Here is a 22,309-nt window from a genome sequence, read left to right on the forward strand (position 1 = left end):
CGCGGTGGAAGTTGCAGAAATCCACATGGCTGCCGTGATTATCGCTACGGTCGCCAAAACCGTGTTTTGCCATCACATGTCTAAGTAAGGTGTTGTCAGAGCCTACCTTGCCATCCAGATCGCCGATCACCAGCATAATGTCACCTTTAGGAAACTTTACGTAAACTGTGGGAAATTGCTGGTAGAAAGCATCCTTCTCTACTATATCGGAAACTTCCTCTGGTGCATACACAGCATTGTACGCTTGTGAAGCTCCTTAACCTGAAACGATATCTTGCTGTAAGAATTCTGTTAGAAACCGGCTCTTAGGTCAAGAGTGGCAGCCGTCAGAAACAACCCGACACCGGATTTCCGTCTGCTATAACTTGGCTTTCCAGAGTACAAAAGCACCTTAATTTGGCAAATGGGAGAGGAGAACTCTTCAAAGTCCCACCATCTTACTTCGCTTAGGCCCAGAATGTTTAGTTTATTTAGTTGGAATCCCCTCTCAAGTTAGAGAGAGTGAGTATTCTGGGGACCACACTACCGTTGTCGTTGCCCATTCTAGAAACCAATGATGGGCCGTTTTCAATAGCTGTGAGGTCAGTCCCTATCCGGAACGTTGTTGACATTTTTGTAGGAATAAAGTGTCAAAATTTACGGGTTGCTAGCCCACAATTTTCTATACCTTTTAGTCGTCTCTTGCAACAACCAGGGAAGGCTTTGAATGTATTCTTAAGCCCCAACTCACAACAGAACATAGGAGGCTGATTCAAAGTTCGAGTCTTCTTTGCAGCATCCTATGCGGTAAGGTGGGGGGGGGGGGGGGAGGAAAGAGATGTTCCAAGGCTGATATTTTAATGAGCTACAAAAATGAGTCTATCCCTTGTAAGCATCCTGGAGAACAGTTGACAGAAGTGGGGGCAGGAGAGATGGTGGTTTCCACAAAACTTATAAAACGAATGTACTGCAAGGGGAATTGGAACACTGCGAGAGTAATGGTTACCAATGAAAAAGCGGGAGATGCTATACTGTCCTTTGCACATTTTAAAGCTCCTGGTATGGTTGGTAGCCATCCAGGGATGCTAAAGCAGAGTATAGAGCGCAGTGCAACTGATTTCTGTACTTGTCAATAAATGGTCTATTAAATCAACGGACCATCGCACCCCAATAACGGCCATTGATTGCTATGTTGCAAATGAAGCCACCTAGAATTAAATGGTGCTCTCATTTCCGCGATTCTTGACAAGCATGGGAGAAATGGGAATCAAACTAAGAACACGAGAACTGAGATGCTCGGTTTTAGCATGATGCTGCCTAAATGAAAGTTCATATTCAGGAAGCAATTGTTTCTACTTAAGCAACCCATGAACTTGTGTTGACTAGAACTTTCACCTTTTCAGACCACAAAAAACTTCTACCTTGCGTACCGTATTGTTTCTGCTATTCTCTCATATATATATCGATCACCAGTTTCAACATTTACCAATACCAGATTGCATAAGGACATAAAGCTCTTGCGTTGTGGACCCTAAGCCTGTACCCGACAATCGCTTGCTTCTATCCCCATAAAATCTAAAGGATGCTGCTAAAGCATTTCTGCAGCATATTCTTGGATAGCTAGACTAAGGAAAAGTCGATTCTGAAAATCTTCTAACGTGGTTCCCCCCTTAAGGTGAACTGCAACAATCTTGAACGGAAGAAGCAATGGCGGAATATTCCTAAATATATACTCAAAGATCTGTGTATGATCTGGTGAAATTCTGGGTATTACAGCGGACGCTAAGTAGTATTAAAAGTGCCGAGGAGTGGGACTATTTTGTAGCTGTACCAAGAGCTTGTGAAGCATACTAACAATTTGAAAAGAGAAAAGGGACGGAGTTTTTGAATAGTGAATGACAACAAACAAACCCTTATTCAAATCAATTCAGTCTCTCTCTCTGTGCCACACGTACTTTTCTCATAAATGGCTAGACTTAATGTCATGAAATCTGATAAAAAGGTAAGAACTGTGAACCCCCACACATGTGGTGAATTAAAGTGTTCCACGACAAACTGAAGCGGAGGGGAGGAGGAGAAGGAGAAGAGCGATGAAGTTTTTTTACTGAATGTAGCCATGTGGGGTATTAAATCAAAGGCCTCATTTAGAACTTTTTTTTCCCTACGAATGTTAGTTTTGACACTGGCTAAAAAGGGGGAGTGCGGGAGTCCAAAAGCGGTCAATTATTTGAAGGAGCCGTTCTCAGAAACTACCAAACCGAAAAATCTGAAAAAATTATGGTAGTTCACGCACATAGTATCTAGGCCTCAAAATACCCTCCGTTGGTGATTTCTACTCAAGTAAAGTTAATATAATATGTAATAGTTATGTAATGATATTTTGAAAATTTACTGTGAACCCCCCTTAAGTTTATCTTGGATCTTGCTGCTTGCCTTTTTTCCGGCAAATTACTATTACCTAGGAGATGCTATGTCAGTAACACATCGAATTGAATATCGCGTAGATTCTACGTATATACACTACGAGCTACGTATAAATGGAATCATCGGGTACTCAAATATTTTTACATAAAAAGTCAACAAAACCTTTCCTACCTGAAGCGCCAAACTTCCGCTTTCCGACTTGCTCTATCTTGCCTGAGATATGAGGAAATTTCTACGATTCCATTTGCTAATATATTATTGCGGATAATGAAAAGGACAAAGAAGTGAGAACCTCCAGCAAACACCAAAGTTTTTCTCTATGTTCTAGTTGTGATTCCATGAATATTGGGTTCCAATCTGTCGGTTCGTTGTGAAAACCAATCCAGTGGTTTGAGATCTATTAAGAAAGTACCTACAGATTCGATTCGGGTATATAAAATGCGATTATTTGATATAAGGTATAATGATTTGTGGAAACCTCCTCAGTGAATTCCCTTAGAGTTCTGAGCGAACAGGGTTTTCGCGAGGCGGCGTTCATTATATCTTATAGTCAGCCAATACACAAAACCATACGAATAGAAGCCGACAGGTCGGACAATACTGCGGTAAATTTTGGACGTTTTGAGACAACTCAGTGCTTGTGGTTAATGCTGCACAACACATTCTGGCGACCAAGCAATTCGGTAAATTGTTACACCCAATTGATAGTTTCTTCTAGCACCACCGGGAGTCTCATCTTAGCTAAGACAAATAGTTAATAATTGATATTGTATATCATAGGTATACGTAACGTCATCTTTTAAAAGGTCAAGATGGTGTTCTCCGTTTGACATCACATCACTACAGTCAGAATGTAGTGGGTAATTATATGATTACTGTTTAACAAGTTTGGTATGGCCTGTAATATGATAGATAACAACTAAATGCTCTTGAATGAGCTTCAACATCTACATACCGTGCTTCATTATTCTATACCCCCCGTAAATTCTTGGTACTGCATCCCATAAATATTCTATCTGAACGGAGCTTCATGACGCAAAAATCCTATTCAAGCTATCTCAAAAACAGCTCTAAGTCTTCAACAAATCACTTTCACATAAATTTTTAACAAAAAAGGAAGAAAATTTGCTATGATTCCGTCATCATTTAAAACTTTCCATTTAAAACGGAGCAGCGCCACTTGGACACAAGGAAAATTCTGCTTTCTTAGTCATTACATTCGTTAGACTGAACTTTAGTGAAATTAATAACAAAAATGAATTCTACCAAATTCAAGGCGGAGAAGTCCGTCCGAAAAGTTTCCATCCAAAAACATAAGGAGCATTACATCGTTGCAAGGTGGACCAGGATTCTTTCTGGTTCTTAACTTTTGCTAATGTCGAAAAGGGAGGCACGACTTTACTTCTGAGAAGGGTCGAAGACTTAAGATTCTCTTTTAGCTCTTGCTCTATTAAAGGGAATATTCACATTAATTACGTTTAAGTAACTTTCAAGTGATTTTCTTAAATAAAGTTGTTCAACGTATTCTTAGGATGGAATTGCAACGGTTTCGTTAAAAGGAAGGACTACTTAGATATGTATTTATGAAATTGAGATTTAAATGGGAGGAAGTTCTTCAGGAAATTCAATAATAAACAAAAGAATTTCAAGTTTTGCGAAGGTTGTTGTCTGATTGGGGCTTAGCTATATGATTGTGTTGTTATAAATGACGTGCATATTCAACGAATCTTTCAAATCTAAAATTTACATCAATGTTGTTCGCCCTGTCGCCCACTATGGTTCTGAGTGTTGGCTGACTATAAAAGACAATGAACGCGGTTTTCCGGTAATGGAGATGAAGATGTTGCGTTGAACTAGTGGCCTTGGTTGCATCCGAAATGAGGATATCCGCAATCGATATCGGATAGTATCGATCATGGGAAAAATTGCCAGGGAAGCGTCTTCGGTGGTATTTAATTCGCGCTAACGAGAATTTACTTCCCATGATTGAACATTGAAGTTGATGGTAAGTGACCAAAACATCGGCCGAAACAACTGTGGCTTGGTACGCTGGATAGTGATTTGAGGGCCTCGTGACTACATCCAGATCAGGCCTTGGCGGAACCGATCAAGACGCGCTGCCCCACTTTAAAAAAAAAAACATGGCTCCTATCAAGCCGACTTTTTTTTGGTATTTTAAGTCCCTGTTTCAGAGAATCAAATGACTAAATAATAAATGAAATAAATGAAAAGGCGTATAGCGACCAGATACAAGATTTAGAGAAGATGGAAGTGGCACTCAAGAACTCGAGGAAAGCCCCTATATCCATGGTTGCAAAAAATTGTTAATTATACCTGTTCCTTACTTACTTACTTACTTTCTTAGGATATTGAAAACACTGAAGAGTAACTTTATAATTAGCGTCAATGCTGGATTATTGAAATACATATACATAGGTATTTGCCAGTCAGAGAGAAAGAGAGAGAGGATAGCTAAAAGGAAAAACAGAGCGTAGTAGGCAGGGAAAAGTATGTCTTTTGTTTCATCTAGTCGTTGTTTCTTAATTTATACTTCTTGTTCAGCTTCAAATAATCTCGAAATCGCTTTGATCTGTATGTATTCAGAAGCGCAGTAAATTGTCCAATTTCTGATAGAATCGCCGAAAGCGGGGTTTCCTGCTTCTCACTCGCCGACTTCTTTTACTGCTTTGATGATACCGGTAGTACTCGTGGTTTTACGACATGTAAATCATCTTGTTTCCTCAGTGCCTTGTCTCAGACTGATGAGGAGGTGCATTTAATTGTACGTAGCATACATCTTTTAACACTATATATTTTTTATCATTTTCTGTCATCCCTCTCTTTCTACATCTCTGTAAATAATTATTTTTCAATGATCATATTAATATCATTGCAAAAATTTCAACATAAAACCCATTAAGTCTCCCCGCAATCTAAAATGCTGATTATGCTGATCATTGGCCTGTTCTTTTTCTACATTTAGCAACCTAATGCTGTGTACAGGACCGTGTTAACTTCCAATTGAATGCTTTTCGCCCAAACGATTTTGCTGAGCCAATAGAGAAACTACAAAGTATATAAAGTTATGAAACTTCCGGGAGTGGGTTGCACTATTCGTGTGAGTAATGTTATGTTGGCTGAGATGGAAACGTTGGGGAGGGGTTTGATTTTTTGCAAAAAATGCGCTGCGGTTCTAATAGGGAGATTCGAGGAGTGTGTACTTGCGGGGGAAGTTCATTTTGGACCGTTTGCATGGGATTTCGAAATGGGTTAAGTTATTTGATGAGTGCCGTAGAGGGATGAGGTAAAATACATTAATTGCTACTGGGCGATTTCAAAGTGAAGACATCATATTGTTGCAAAGATGGGCATTTCGAAGTATGGGAAATATTAATTGGAGAGCAGAAAAGTGTGTAAGTATATATTCCAAATTAGTTTATTAAAAAGTCAGTCTGGAGTCGTCAGATCCCCGGTCAATTGATACCTCAGTTCGTTCTGGTTGCAGAACATAAATTTGGAAAGTGACTCCATTTGTTGTGGGATTAATGCTTCCCTTCCTAAAAACGCGACAAATTGTACCAACTGGTCCTCTAGATTGGGAGTTGGGTAGGGCTGACACAAGGAAAACCGATGTTGCGAAGCCACAGAAGGTGCCTCGGACAGGATGGACGGCGAACCCGGCGATGACAACGGAATAACGATTTGCGCATTTTTTCATGGAACGTGCGCTCCCTGTACAGATCAAATGCTGTTGAGCAGCTAACCTGTCCCAATATAAGGCTGATGTAACAGCGTTGCAAGAGATGAGATGGACAGGGACCGGTTTCCTGGAGAAGAGTCGCTACAGCATATATTATAGCGGCCATCCAGTAAACCATGTCCTCGGAGTAGGTTTCTTAGTCAGCCAAAAAATGAAACCTGCTGTTATCGGCTTTGGAAATATTAGCGAAACGCCATCCACTCTGCGTTTGAGAGGCAAATTTAGAAATATTAGCCTCATTAACGTTCACGGCCCTACAGAGGAGACTGCAGAGTCGGAGAAGGATACCTTCTATGAGACCGTTGAGCGGACCCTCAAAGCCTGTCCCAAGGATGATAAAAAAATCATACTTGGAGATTTCAACAGTCAAGTAGACACGGAGCCCGTATTCAGGCGATACGTTGGCTCCCACAGCTTTCATAGGAATACCAATGATAGTGAATTGCGGATTATGCAGTTAGCAGTATCGCACAAAACTATTGTTGGAAGCACTTGGTTTGTGCGGAAAGCGGTCCACAAACATACGTGGGCCTCTTTAGACAGGACCACTTTCAACCAAATTGGCCACGTGCATATTGAACGCCGTCACCTCTCAGCCTTGATGAATGTCCGAACATATAGAGAGCCAATATAGATTCGGATTACTATCTCGTTGGCATACTGGTTCGCGCTCGGATTACAACACCACCTACAATCCACTCTGACAGTCAGGTGACAGTGAATACTGAAGCCATTCGCAATACGGCCCTCCGTAAGACCTATAGGGTAAAATGGATGCCACAATAACCGCAGTCACAAGAGACCTTGGAGGTGAAGCATCAACATATGATCTTCACAATCACCTGAAGAACGTTATCATAAATACGGCCAAAAACATATTTGGCCTCAGCCGCAAAAGGAGTTGGAACGGTTGGTTTGACGATGAATGTAAGCTAGCAACGGAAGGGAAGAATTTTGCACACCGGGTAATGTTGCATTCTGAAAGAACGCGGTCACGTACGGGGACTTATCACGAACTCCGTGGAGCAGGGAAGCGACTTCAGAGACGGAAAAAGGAAGCCTGGAAGAACCAACAGATCTGCAAACTCGAAAAGTACAGAGAGCAACCGCGCCAGGCGCAGAAGTTCTACCAACAAGCCAGCAGAATGAGGCCTTATACACCTCGATGCACATCCTGCCGAGACAAAGAGGGAAATCTGATTTTCGACAGAATGGGCATATTGGAGTGATGGGTTGAGTATTTTGATGAAAAACTCAACAACCAAAATATGGGAGAGCTTCCAACTCTCGGTCAACTGAAAACGACGGATAAAAGCTGCGACCACCGAGTATAGATGGAACAGTCAGTGCAATCCACCGGCTTAAAAACCATATGTCACCAGGAACCGATGGAATTACAGCCGAATTGGTTAAATATGGAGGCGAACAATTACACCAAGTGGTTCATCAACTTATGCTCAAAGTGTGGGACAGCGGATTAATGTCAGACGACTGGCAACGAGGCATTGTCTGTCCCATACATAGAAAGGGAGATATAACATAGTGCGGCAACTATAGAGGTATCACGTTGCTGAGTACCATCTATAAGGTGTTCTTCGCTATCTTACCATACGCCCAGAACGTCATTGGTACATACCAAAGAGGGTTCACTCCAGACAAATCAGCAACAGATCACATTTTCTTAGCGCAGCAGCGATTGAAAAACTGTAGGAATATAGCCATCAGCTCCACCATGTTTTAATCGACTTTAAGGTCGCCAATGCCGGCGTAGTCAGGGTAAAACTGTTAAGACTGACTAGGCTGACTCTAACCAATGTGCCAGGCAAAATAAAAGCAGCAAGATCACTCTCGGGCCAGATCAAGAGATATCGAATTGGTGGAACTCGGGGCAAAACCGAAGTGTCTGGAGTTCATTACTGAGGCAAGCCAAGACCGGATACTGGTTGCTGCTTCGATCATGATAAGGAAATCAAACCAACTGTATGACTGTTGGTGGTTATCGGAAGCGGGATGGCCTTCTGAGAGCATATTTTATAAGAGAATTTCTGAAAGCGATGCTCTCGGCTTTGTTTTTTGCGGTTGGCCCTCTTGTGGGAATATAATTATGGCTGTGGTTGCGCCCATATCGCGGGCAGTACCCCTTTAGGGCTCAATCGCAGATTTGTGCTGTGCAACTCGAGCGCCGTTCCTCTTGGTTGCGGTAAATGTGTTAGATAGGCCTCGCACCTACTGGCAGTCATGGTAAGGCTCTTATTGTGATCTCAATCGCAACCCGTGTCCGAAGAAGACCGTGGGATTATGCCTTCATGGCAGGTGCTTATGTTAAAACCCAAGGACCTTCACCCCCAACGGACTGTGACTGTGGAAGGCACAGACTTTTCTAATCTGGTATTGGAAGGAGAGATCACGACTTTGAAATGAGTATGAGGGGTGCCATCCTCATGATGTCAGCCTATGCTGTTGATGTTGATATCATGAGCACAATAGATAGGAATATGCAATTTAGAAGAAGTTAAATTCCTTTCCAATCTGTGGTCAGAAGTCATAGCAGATGATAGTATGAACTTTTGGGCACCAACAGGGCCTATTTCAATCTATTTAAATCCTCCCGCTTAAAATATGTCTGCCGCTCTGTTTTTATTGTACCAGAGCATAATCTAGCTTAGCTGAGTCATAGAGGATCAAATTCAAAATTGGGAACTCTTAGCTTCGTTCGAGAGAAAGATCCCAGGATCCCTCAGACAATTTTTGGCCCCTGAACTCTATGAGGACGAACGATTCCAGCGTCTGTATACCGACGAATGTATGGGCGATACTGTGACCGTTCAATCCTAGGTAAAATCAGGGTCAAGAAGTTATGGCAAGTGGGTCACTTGATCCGAATGGGACAATTTTTGGGAATAACGAACGGGCCGATTTCTGCGCGAGACCAGTGCGTCCCCCTTTTCATCTAAAAATAGGCGAGCCATTCATGGCTAATAGAAGTAAAGGCTAGAATCTTTTTGTTTTTTTCAGGGGTTGTTAGAAACGGATATTGGCTATAATGATCAGAGAGACTTTTCGTACACGTTCATTGATTTCCGGAGTTCATAGGGAGCTACAATTTCCACGATGCAATGGTCGTTATGACATTGACAGCTGTAAATCCTACTCCTGAGGTGACAGCGATCTTGTTCTGTGAGTCCTTAAACGCAGTAACCAAATTTTTACTCAAGTTTACCAGCATATGGTGTGACTTAAAAAGGATGAATTCGCCTTATTTGGAACTTTAGTATTCTTCGCTTTCCTTTGCAATTATCATAAAAATCGAATCATCCGTGCAAATATTAATGATCTTTTCAATACTCTACATAATGCTCCATGCTTGCATGTTCAGAGCAATATCGTGCTAAGCATGCATTGTATTAACAAGGACAATCGCAAAACAATAGTGAAGAGAAATTGTCTGCCGATGGCATAATAAAGTGCATTCAATCGTTTATCTGGAACGATATGCATTTGCGCAAATTCAATAATACCAAATCCCATTTGTAGCTTCCTTGCTAGAGGACAACGACCATGTAACAATAACGCATTCAACCACTGTAATACTGAAATCTTAATTAAAATATCTAATCGTACATATGCATACATCTAGGTACATTGTACGCACATAAGTACCAAGTCACCCTTTACGGGGAATACGCTTCCTGAAATATTTGTCCTGAATTACACGGACGTCGTGCCCTATCTCTTTGATAGTCAAGCGATGTTAGATGCTGGATTCCACTGTCCTTTCTCTACTGTCGACATCATATTGAAACGCCATAGGCTGAGTTCTACATATTGAGTCGGTTCGCCTGAAGCGAAGTTAGATCCTGTTTTGTACTGTTCCTAGGTACTTGGTCATTCGACTCGGTCCTGATAGTCGTTGTTTATACAAACTTGATTGCTTGACTCGGCATGGAGACCAGAGTGTAGAGAACGTAGGGGTTGGGTTCGGAAAGTTTTCAGCATTTATAGATAATGCATAAATTGATCGGTAGCAAGACTCCTTTTACGAATATTTGAACGTGTGCAGAAGTGCTAGGATCGCGGGGGTTATATAGTGTCTTCCAATTGCTCGGAATTTGTAGAGCATTTAGAGGAACAGTTACTTGGCAATATCTCAATATCCAATATCAGGCACTTCGAACTGAATCAAGAACTACGTATGTTCCCGAGTCACTTAACTAGATTAATTTGCTTCCAGTCTCGGAAATGTATCTTTCTTAGGCACAAGTAAAAGCACTTAAAACATGTCCAACTGGATCCCGAATTTCATCTCGACTGCAAGCAGTAGACGTACCAGGAAGGCTTACACAATTCGATAGCATGACCCGAAATGTAATAAATAACATGCAAAGCTCTCAAATACTCACTGTAGATATCGCATTGTTCTCCTTCGTAATGGGTTCCAAAACAATCGCATGAGATATCATGGTAATGATTAATACAACGTGATCCAATAAAGCACAGGTTCTTCCGGCTATGGCATTTATTAAAGCAACCCTCCTTTACATTTTCATGTTTTGTAGCAATTAGTGGGGTTATTGGCAGCAGATCGGATGCAGCCTTTCCCGAGCTCAGGACGATATTCCGTATACAGCCCACAAACGATTCGATTATGTATTTCACTCCGTGTAATTTCTCCTCAGACGATAGTCCTGCACGAGAATAGAGCCAGGATGAAATTCGGAAATTGGAAAATTTTTCGTATCAGAAAACATTTAACACAAGAATGACGAAGCTGTTCCACTTACAATGGCATAAAAGGATACACCTTCAATGGCGCTCTCTTTGCTTATTTTGCCACACCCCCGCAGCGGAAAGGGATCACTGAAAAGTGCCATTAGCCCCGACGTGCTTAGTTTCAAATTGATACCGAAATCCTTTGATTGACATGACACTCGTGGCACATTTACAATGGAAAACTTGGGGAAAAGCTAATTAATTCTTTTTTGGAAAACGGAAATGTTTGCCTAAAACTCGGATCATTTGCCAACCACAAACTACAAGTTTCCTTCGTCATTCTGGTGTTAATGAGCCTATTGACCTTTACAATTCAACCCTGGTTTCACTGGAACTTACCACCAACTAGAACGACTGATGGAAGATTTGCTGAGACACCGTAATTTGTATCATGATTAAGTCCTTTCAGATAAACTTCCTCCTGATTGTTGTCGACTCGTGCAATTAGCCTGGCTCCGTGTACATCGATTCGAACCTGCAGAAGAGGACAAATCGATTTTAGTTCAATTGGTCAAGTCATTGTGGTTGAATGTTCCATGGATAGTAGGAATCCAGAATCAATTGCAAGAAGCAATAAAACCTATTTTATTTTATGATAAAACATGATTGTTTCATGTGGGGATGATTCTGAAAATAAAGAAACCATAACATGAGTGTTGGTCGGTGAGTGGTATGTAGGAGGATATAAGACAATTTATTCAGAATTGTTCCAACTCGTTGTAGGTGATGTTAGTTGTGTCATAATGGTTAGTCACGATTTTGAGGTTTGAATATGTTGTTTTCACTGACAAACCATTTTCTGTGGTTATGTTCCTGTTTAAGTCTATGTTCCAGGGGTGCGACAAATTTGTATACTTTGGCACTACTATCACTGTTATCGACGTCGCTTTTATACCAGCTCATTTTGGTGGGGATTTCGCACATTCCACATTCATGTTCTCTCACGGAGATGAAGATAGGATTTGCAGAGGACAGGCTCTCCACTTCAGTGGAAAACCAGAAAGGATAGTACAGCAACTCCCTTAATGAGAGGAACTGGAAATCTGACTCCGGCCGGCCTGTTGGTGACACTGTTGCCTAACTCTTCTAAAATAAGGGGAAGGAAGGCTTGGCATAAGGAAACTTTGGCCGGAAAGGAGAAGGGACTACAGGCTTGCCTGTCAGAACCTTCTCCTCCGTCCTCTATCAGGAGGAGGTGATATGGACGCAACTGGTTTAATTCCGGTATGTGGAAACAGATCCATGCAGCCCGGAAACCGTGAAACTGGGAGGATTTCCAGCCGACGACAATGGAAGACATTACGAAAGAAGGCGAAGTTTCTTGGGAATGAGAACATGGGCGTTGCTATACCACCAAGTGTCGCGATATTCAGAGAAATCGGCCCCAAGAAAGCAGAGCTTTCGGTGGAAGGTGAGAACAAGCTGCTAACGCCAGTGAAATCCACACTGAACACAGCAGACTTTTCAGTTAACCACGGTTTCCATATTAGACCACAATTATGTCTACAAACATAGGAGTTAGTTAAATTAACCTGCAGCATGCCAAAACTTCTCCGTATCGATTGGCAGCAAGGCTGGCAAAGTTTCAGAACTGTCCTTATATATTTCTGGTTCAAGAGCTATGGATTAGTTTTAACAGAATCTGCGGTACTGAGTTAGTCAAAGGGACTAGAATCTTCTTCGATGAGAGATCCTGGAGGCCGAGGGCCTGCGTTCTGATGTCAAAATTGTGAGAGACAACCACTCTGAGACAATTCTGTTCCCACGACCTTGTTGCGGTTAACTTACAATACCAAGTTAATGGTAAAAGGAGAAACGTCATAGTTGTCTCTGCTTACTTACCCCATGCTTTTTTGTGTCCTCCGCCGACGCAAGAACTAAGGGATCTGAAAGTGTATACAGAATCAAGTGGCCTTGAACTGTTAATAGGTTGTAATGCGAACGTCCAACATATTTGTTGAAGCAGTAGCAAATGCGGTCAAAGAGTAGTATAGGTTCCAGGGCGAAACGTGGATTGGTACTCACGATGGAGCACAAAACCTGGGAAACGTCAGCTGGACCAATATCAACAGCTCTACCATCAAATCCTATCTCCTCCTGCACGTGTTAATCGCTATCAGTTCTTTCTTAATGAAAAACTGCAGACGAAGAAGGATAAAGGCAAGTTTTCCGCACCTAAAAGCGGGACAGATTGCACAGACAGGGTGCTGACAACCCAACATGGAAAAGCGAAGTCACGAAGCCACGGAAGGGACCTTGGACAGGATGTAATTTAAAACCACGAACCCGACAACGAAAACGGAATAACGATTTGCGCATTTTCTCATGGAACGTGCGTTCCCCGTACAGACCGAATGTTAGCCGATACCCTGTTCCAATATAAGGCTGATGTAGCAGCGTTATAAGAGATGAGTCAACCAAAAAATGAACCCCGCTGTTATCGGCTTTGTCAAGGGGAAGGGAAAGGCTATGCACTTTGCGTTTCCGAGGCAAATTGATAAATACAAGCCCCATTAACGTTAACGCCCTTCTAGGAGGCAGTTGAGCAGGCACTCGAAGCCCGTCCCAAGAATGATACCAAAATCATGCTTGCAGATTTTAACAGTCAGGCAAGAATGAAGCCCGTATTCAGGGGATACATCACAAATACTGCCACCACCAAGCATGGAAGAAACAGTCCGTGCAATCCATTGACTTAAAAACCATAGGTCGCCAGCAGCCGATGGAATTACAATCGAATTGGTTAAATATGGAGGCGAGCAACCAAGCAGTTCATCAATTGATGCTCAAGATGTGAGACAGCGAATCAATATCAAATCTGACGAATGACAATGACATATATCTATCCCATACATAAAAAGGGAGATGTCAGGCAGTACAGCAATTATAGAGGTATCACGTTGCTGAGTACCATCTACAAGATATTCCCGTTATCTAGCTAGGCCAGGTTGTGGATAAAATCCGGCTCAATAGGGTGCGGTAGGTGGGTCACTTAATCTGTATGGATGAGGATGAGCCAGGCTAAAAAGTCTACAAGGGTAATATCTATGGTAGAAAGAGAAGACGAGGCAGACCTTACCTGAGATGGAACGATGGCGTAGGCCAGGATGCCAGACAGCTTTTAGGGATATCGAATTGGTGGACTTCGGCGCAAAACCGGGATGTCTGGAGTTCCTTATTAAGGCAGTCCTTGACCGGATACCGGTTGTTGCGCCGTTGATAATGATCTTGCCAAGCCAGATAGCCCAGTACATCATCGGCCCATTCCAATGACCCTTCACTCCAGGCAAACCAGCAACAGATTTGATTTTCTCTCTGCGGCAACCGATGGAAAAACTGTAGGAATGTGGACATTAGTCGCAATATCTTTCCATCGATATTAACGCCGCCTATGATAGCATATTCAGGATAAAACTGTACACGGCTATGAGAGAATTCGGTATCCCGACGAATTTGATAAGACTGATTAGACTGATCAATGTGCGAGGCCAGATAAAAGCAGCAGGATCACTGTCGAGAACATGCAACATGAACAATGGGCTAAGACAAGTGGACGATCTATCATGCGTCCTCTTTATCCTGGTTCTGGAAATGTGATCCACGATGTAAATGTTAATGTAAGAGGTACCACTCCTTCAAGTCCACCCAAGTACTGGGCTATGCTGACGATATTGATATTACGGGAAGGACAATCCGACAACCCGAGATGTACAATCTGCCTACAGATATAGCAGGCGGCGCGAGATCTTGGGCTGCACGTTAATGAAGGCAAGACGAAGTACATGGTAGCAACGTCAGCGCCAAAGAACAAAGAGCCAACAACATCGAATCGCACTGGTCAGACGAGAACAACAAAGAAGGGAGACTACGACTTTGGGGCCGTTTCTCCTATCTAGAATCACAAACTATAACAGCGCATGGTTGTTGGCTACCAATAGAGCCTATTTCAGTTTACAAAAACTGTTTCATCTCATCATAGGGTCAGACTATCTATGGTAGAAAAAGAAGACGAGGCAGACAGGCCTGAGATGGACCGTTGGCGTAGGCGAGGGGGACTGACAACTTTTAGGGATATGGAAATGGCGAACCTCGGTGCAAAACGAGGATGTTTGGAGTTCTTTATTAAGGCGGGCCTAGACCGGATGCCGGTTGTTGTGCCGTTGATGGTGATGATGATGACAGGTGGAGCCGCATTGGGCATTACGCTTGGGTTCTTCTCTTTGCAAAGAAGGTAGAGCTCGACAGGTGGAATGACCGGATGGTAGATATATTGAGCGTTCGCATTTTATACTCAAGGTTATTTCGTTTTGCATACGTTATTAGATCCCATCGACGAAGAACTTCAAGAAACAGCAGTACTTAGCCAAACTAGAGTAAACTATCACGTTTTTCCTCTTACGATTCCATCCATTCTAGAATAAGCTACGACCTGGATGCAGAATTGTCTCAGATAGGATACTTTCAACACAAGCAGTTTCAAAATCAGGACACGCGCTTCCGGTCTTGCGGATTTTCCTTAGTAGAAGATCGTAGTCCGCTTAACTGAACCAATACGGAAGATTTCGTTGAACCGTACTGAGAAAGATAAGGATGGTCCTGCAATTTTGTCAGCCTTGCTATCAGCAGAAAGGACGAGGTTTTAGAATGATGCAGTTTGTAGTGGCCAACCCTTGTTTTTGACATAAGCGCAGAGTTATACAATATGTAATGGAAGGTACTCAGAAGAGCATATCATGGTTGGTTTGGACCTCAATGCAGTCACCAGGTTTCCCTCACACTTTACTATCAAAGGCTCGGTCTCCACACGATTGATTTCTCGAAGAATTACCGCATTTGGTGGTGCAGCAATGTCAATGTTTTCCTTTACAAAGAGTCTCGTTTCTTTACGCAGAGCGTTCTTCTGCTTTCGATTTATCGTCTTCTCTGAATCGCACTGTTTGGTTAGCGCAAATCTGGCACCACAAACTTATATTGAACCATTTCTGTTAACATCACTAGCTTTTACTTCGTTTGAAGGAGCTGGACAAGGTTGACCTGCAATCCCTTCACCTCTGCGAGTCCCCATACGGCTTCGGTGAGATCTCTCTCGCTGGTTTGATCCAGTCCCGAATAGCAGAATAAAGCGTGGAAGTAGGTACGGAGCACATTAAAGCGCTTTTCCATCACAGTTGTATTGATCCTATGCCTTTCGCGCGCATGAATGCTGACCGTAGAATCTTTTGCGTCCAGTGTGGGTTTGACTGGCGCTACCAGTTTTTCTTGCCTTCCACCAAAGGTTCCGCTTCGTTGCTTCAAATTTCTTTGGACATTGTCACTCCTATTTCAAGTTGAGGAATAATTTGAGATCAGAGGGGGACGTACTATATATACTGCCGCGATTCTAAATGAAATGAAGTGCTGGAGATTCGTAAACGGAGTACATCTTTAATTAAAAGTGGCTAGGTTTTGATGAATTGATATTGTCTTGGATGGCTAGTAGGCAAGTAAACGTAAGTCTGAGACTTCGACGAATGTTCTCATGTGTTTCCTTGTAGCGGATGTCAGTAGTCCCATATTAGGTGTAGACTTTCCAGAACATTATGGGTTGTCAGTGGATCTGCAGAATAGGCCTCTTATAGATCCCGTCACTTCACTCAGGTCTTTAAGTAAACTTGCCACCTGTTCTATTGCCAGTCTTTCGATCATGTTCAGGATCAGGAAGTAGCCGACCCTCTCATTCGTGCGCTTCTTCAAAAATACAGCAGCATAACTATCGAAAGTAGCCTCTCGTAGCTAGCTAAGCATGATTTACAGGGCCACATCCGTACTATTGGCTCTCATATCTTCTCGAAGGTGCGTTCACTACCACTCCACAAGCTCTCTGTTGCAAAGAAAGAAAGAGAAGAAAGGAGGAGGGTATTGCAGTCAATCAAATAGCTGCAGGTCTTCTTCACTTCGCACAACCTCGCTAACTTCACAACCTTGGACTTAGCCAAGGCGTGCCATCAAATTTCTGTAGCTCCAGAAGATATTTCGAAAATAGCAATATCTACACCCTTTGAACTCTTAAAGTTCAAACGATTGCCTTTTGGTCTGTGCATTGCGGCGCCATCTATTCAGAAGTTCATCCACTCTAGTCAGCGAAATCTCAACTTTTGTTTCGTGTACTTGAATGATGTTTTGGTCGCCTCTTCTTCAGAGTCTGAGAATTTGGAACATCTCGAATGCATTTTCCAACGCCTCCTTGAGGTCGGTCTTGCGCTTAATGTTGAAAAGTGCAAATTCCTTCAACAGCAGTTGAAGTTTTTAAGCTACATAATTCCCCTTGAGGGAATCCAACCGGGTCCAAACAAGGCTCAGGACATCATAGACTTCTCATAACCTAAGACGGTCAAGGATCTGTGAAAGTTTTTTGGCATGTTAAACTTCTACCGTCGTTTCTTGCCCAAAGCCGCACAACATCAAGCAATCCTCAATGCCTACTTGTTTGGATACAGGACTAAAGACTCATACGTGATTGCGTGGTCTTCAGAGGCCATCCAGGTGTTTGAGCTAGTCAAACGAAAGCTGGCCAACACTACATTCCTTTCCTCAAACAAATGCACATCTAACCGCATTCATCGATGCCTCAGACAAAGCAGTAGGTCACCGAAAGGTGAACCAAATCTGGCAGCTATTGAGTTTCTTTTCTAAGAAATTGAATACAGCTCAACACAACTACAGCACCTATGATCGTGAGGTGTTAGCCGCGTACATGGCAACAAACTACTTCTGATACTCCCTAGATGGCAGGTCGTTCAACAGTGTTCACGGACCACAAGCCTCTTATCTTCATTTTTAAGCAGAAGCCCGACAAAGCGTCTCTCTCCAACTCCGGTACCTGAGCTTTATAAGCCTGCTTACTTCGGACATCCAGCATTTGTCCGGCAAGGATAATCTAGTTGCAGATGCTTTGTCACGCGTTTCCCTGCCACAGTCCATTTTTCGACAATCGCCGAGGCACAGAAGGATGACGCAGTGCTTCGGAGCCTCACGGACAACACCAAATACAAATTCCGGGACTTTTCCCTTTTCGGCTCAACCTCCTAAATACTCCGTGAATACCTCTGAAAAGGAACCCAGGCCATATATTCCGGCCGCTCTTCACAAGGAAATATTCTATGCATTAGACGATCTTGGGGACGCAACCATTCAGGCAACGAATCGGCTTGTCACTAATTAATATTTGTGGCCATCAATGAGTAAGGATGTTAACTCCTGGGCCAGATAGTGCAGCGCGTGTCGGAAGTTTAGAGTCACCAAGCACGTACAGAAAGATGTAGGCGATTTTCTCGGTCTACAAAACCACGATCCACATTGCCATTATTGGCCCCTTGAGAGATTACCATGCTTCAAGTACTGCCTGACAATTATCGATGGGTTCACGCCGTGCCCTGTAGCAATATTTCTAGCCGACATTTCCGCGCAATCGTGCATCTAGGCACTTTGTCGCGGATGGAACCCACGCTTTGGAATTCCGGTCGAAGTCATTACTGACCAGGGAATGCAGTCCGAGTCTACCCTGTTCTCGAAGCGCTGCTATAATGACACATGATGATTCTTCGTGTTCGCAAGTCTTACCTTTCGTTCTAGTTGCCCAACGTACAGCCCATCGTAAAGAGTTTGCCGCCAGCTCCGCCGAGTTATTATACGGGAAGAATTTGAGACTCCCCAGTGGTCCTGTGTTTGATACCAGATCAGCCTCTTTCACGACTGGGCTTTCGCGTTTGCTCCGGGACACCGCGGCAAGATTAAAATCATCCCCGCCATCCCGTCATTCTTCGACGAAAGCTAATATCCCCAGGGATCTGGATATCTACACACACGTCTTCGTTGGCGTGGATCGGATCCGAAGTCCTTGCAACCACCATATGAGGGTCCATATGAAATTTTGAATAGAGGGAAGCACTTCTTTAGGCTTGACGGCGACAGCAGGCCCAAGAACGTCTCCGTGTCCAGGTGAAAGCTTTTTTTCTCAGGGGCTGAGGTCTCGGGGAAAAAGGGTGCACGGCGCGTGAGATTTGATCTGCGCTCCTAAAATTGGCGGGCCAGTACTCGGGTTTACCGCTGAAATCCAGTATCAGCTGGGGTGGAGTAGTGTGGAGGCGCGAGTTGATTAACGAGGATTCATCCGAGCTTATAATTGCGTAAAAATATCTAAAATGATTTTAACCGATATGAGAGGGGAAGAACTGAGAGTGAGTGGCAGGCACTTTGCAGCTTCTTTTGCCACTCAACGCAGTCAATAAAGGGATCTTCTAAGGACTCCAAAAGCTAATATATTTTTGCAATATTATTGTATATAAAGTCACGCCCATCATTCTGAAATTTAAAATTAGGTAAACATAAGGTAGCAGTCGGAATAACGAGACGTGGTCCTCCCCTCCCTTCTTTTAAGGAACTTTCAAAAAAGAGAATGTTCTCGTTTGACTTCTTCATGGCTTCTTCAATCAAATTCGTATACGACGAGGTAATCGATGAACATTCAATTCAACTTCCCTAATTCCTGAATATCCTTCCAGCTAAATCTGACCTTTTCCCAATTGAAAACACCATAAACTTGCTCCTATCTCCCAATCTGAATCTTTCCAACTTAATTATATAAAACTCACCATGACACTATGCCACTCATCACGATTCAATCCTTCGCCAACTGTAACACTTGTCGAATGCTTGCCAAAGACATGAACAACTTTTAATTGGCCTTTCTCCACAATGACGTACAAGGCGTACGGATCGAGGTCAATCCCATCCGGATTTTTAACATTATGATACACAAGTAAACCATGTGGAAGTCGTGTCCGGAATTGAAATGAAATCTCCCGGCAAAGTCTGTAAAAGATACAAGATGGTTTGGTGATGTGAGAGGCGTTGAGGGAACGTTGAAAGGAAGAGCGGAGAAATAGGGAAAAAGGATTGAATCATTGGGAAAAAGGACCCGGCTACAATCAGTGTAATACCGTGGAAATTGGAAACGGTTGGGGAAAAAAGGAATCGGTAGATAGTGAGGGAATTAAGAAAGAATTGAATCCGAGGGAGCGGAAAGCTGAGAAAGGAGGTACTTAGGTTTCTTGTCTAATTGAATGTAATTTGAAACTGAATGGAGGAATATAGAGTGGATTTCTTTGGAAGCTCTGTCATCTCGCTCAATTTCTTGGAATATTTTCAAACGGAGGATAAAGATCGATGCCAACTGTTCTTAGTGCAGTTTATCTTGAAATCCAATTTAAGTTACTTGGATACTGTTCTTCCGTATTTGTTGGAGTTGCAGTTTTGGCCAACTTGAAGGTGCAATAACGCAAGCCGAAGCCAGAAAAGCCTCAACCAAACATTGCAGAAATTTAATGCTTAAAAGAGTACGAGCTCCACCAATTTGAAAATATTCCAGGACAAAAGGACTTGAGCGAGACGGCTTTATAGCTGTGAATAATAAATTCATCTGTGGACACAGTGGAAATATAGTTAGAAAAGTGTAACTTTCAATATTAAAGGAAAATTCATATTTTGTTCGTTGCAAGTAGCCCTACCAAGGCTTGTCCAAACTCCAGAACAAACAACTAAACAAACGCTGAGATTGCAATCAAAGAACAAACCTTAACTGAAAAGTTTGGATAATATCGCCATCTACTTGGATAAACGTATTATTTTTGGCAAATAGAAATGTTTTCTCTTCCCCGGTTTCGGCAAACGTTAGCTCAGCTCCTCGGTTCTCGTATTGCTCCACAGCGCTGGATTCTCCACTCACGTCCGCCTTGGGGGTTTGGTCTACAGATGCAGGCGTTGTGGCTGGACCCACTGTCGTTGATTGCAAATATGGTGGAAGTGTATCTAAAGGATTGAGAGAAAGTTTATAATCAAGTTTTTGGCCGACAGAATAAGTGGATGAATGGTGATTTGCAATGCATATTTTATTGACTGTTCCTGGAGTTCGAAGGCAGAAAGTCAGCTCCTTTTCTGGTTACACTGTCCGGAAAGGAGTTGTCCATTCAGCAAAGGTTTTAGTGTAAATTTCGACCTACATTCATATGGATGAACATTTGGTCAGTTTGTGCAGGACTCGTTCCTTTTCTATTTTAAAATGCCCTCAATTTATCTCTAACATGCTTGCATGAGTCCTGCCTTCATGAATGTGAAATGCCTTTCCGAATGGTAATTAATGAAAATGGAAATCAATATTTTATTATACAAGGTGATGCCTTCAAGCCATCCATACTTACGTGGTGAACCAATACAATGGTACAAACATTCAACTTCTGAATCGAATCGATTTTGACTGTTTCCCTCGCAACCGCCCCAAATAAAAGTGGTGCATCTGTTTGTTAGCGGCTCGAACCGCCATTTGTGCAGGTAATTCTTGCATGGTCCTGGCTCACCTGGTCCCGTACATTTATCATATATTTGACCCTGGGCTTTGTTTGTACTGTTTCCAGCCTCGACAAGTGATAGCTGTAGCTCGAAATAGAAGAAGCCAATTAAAGTCACCAGCGCCAGGATGACATGGCGCTTCATCTTCTAACGATGCAGGTCTTCTGAAAGTAAAAAGGAAAATAATAATAGAAGATATCAATGAATTTCATAAAGACGTGGTTGTTATGTCTGATGTTTCGTTATGGAAAACATTTTTTTTTTTCGTCTGGTTTCAGGTTTGTTGGGTTTTCTTTGCAGAAATGTCCTCGCATATTATGGCAAGGATTTTACTTGAAATGTGGAAACCTGCAAAACATGAACCAGACGGTTTGCATTTTGTTATTATTATGGAGATGTTACATGAAATTTGATGCACCCATTCCTTAGATACTTTTTCCTTTCTAGTGATAAAAATATTTTTAATGAGCGCCGTCAAAGTAAATTTTCGAACGACAACCATACACAATATACTATTGTATTGGATCTTGAAATGTTAGCTGCTGGTAGGCTATAAAAACTGGACGAAACACTCCAAAGATATTCTTTTGAGCAACCTCAGCAACCCAGACAAGCGGCGCCATCAGAGAAACAGGAGGTAAGACGAAAGATCCCTCCACTTGTAGTCGTAGAAAATGCAAAAATATTTAAATCGATTAAACAATCGATTTCCCATGCCCTCCCTAAGAACTACCTGATAAAGAAATCAGGTGGATCACAACAAATACTTACAAAAATGCCGAAAGATTATTCTACCGCCCAACAGCTCCTTGTGAAGAATCATAACAAGTTCACATATACTCTTCCGTCCCAGAAGACAACCAGCCTCATTCTCCGAGGTTTAGATACGACGTTCCCCACTCAGGAGATCGTCGACGAATTTAAGGCTCAGGGAGTCTCTAGCACCCAGAGCACTAAACCCTTTGCCATGACCAGGGCAAAAATCAACAACAT

The 22,309-nt window shown here is 42.6% G+C and overlaps 1 protein-coding gene across 8 annotated transcripts in view; it reads right to left on the reverse strand.

Annotated features, from left to right (window-relative positions):
- LOC119647574 (contactin-associated protein-like 2) overlaps nucleotides 1–22,309 on the reverse strand; it is a 231,225-nt gene that overhangs the window by 125,209 nt on the left and 83,707 nt on the right. For 5 of the 8 annotated variants that reach the window (XM_038048576.1, XM_038048574.1, XM_038048575.1 and 2 more), the window contains 5 exons: nucleotides 21,169–21,480; nucleotides 20,545–20,779; nucleotides 19,564–19,783; nucleotides 11,273–11,408; nucleotides 10,564–10,848 (listed from right to left, as the gene is read on the reverse strand). In XM_038048576.1, coding sequence (XP_037904504.1) covers nucleotides 10,564–10,848; nucleotides 11,273–11,408; nucleotides 19,564–19,783; nucleotides 20,545–20,779; nucleotides 21,169–21,460 — 1,168 coding nt within the window. In that variant the 5' untranslated portion in view covers nucleotides 21,461–21,480. The remainder of the gene's footprint in view (nucleotides 1–10,563; nucleotides 10,849–11,272; nucleotides 11,409–19,563; nucleotides 19,784–20,544; nucleotides 20,780–21,168; nucleotides 21,481–22,309) is intronic. The other 3 variants (XM_038048580.1, XM_038048578.1, XM_038048581.1) reach the window with 1 other exon arrangement.

This window comes from Hermetia illucens, chromosome 2 (assembly GCF_905115235.1).
Source record: "Hermetia illucens chromosome 2, iHerIll2.2.curated.20191125, whole genome shotgun sequence".
In the NCBI taxonomy this organism is placed as follows: domain Eukaryota; kingdom Metazoa; phylum Arthropoda; class Insecta; order Diptera; family Stratiomyidae; genus Hermetia; species Hermetia illucens.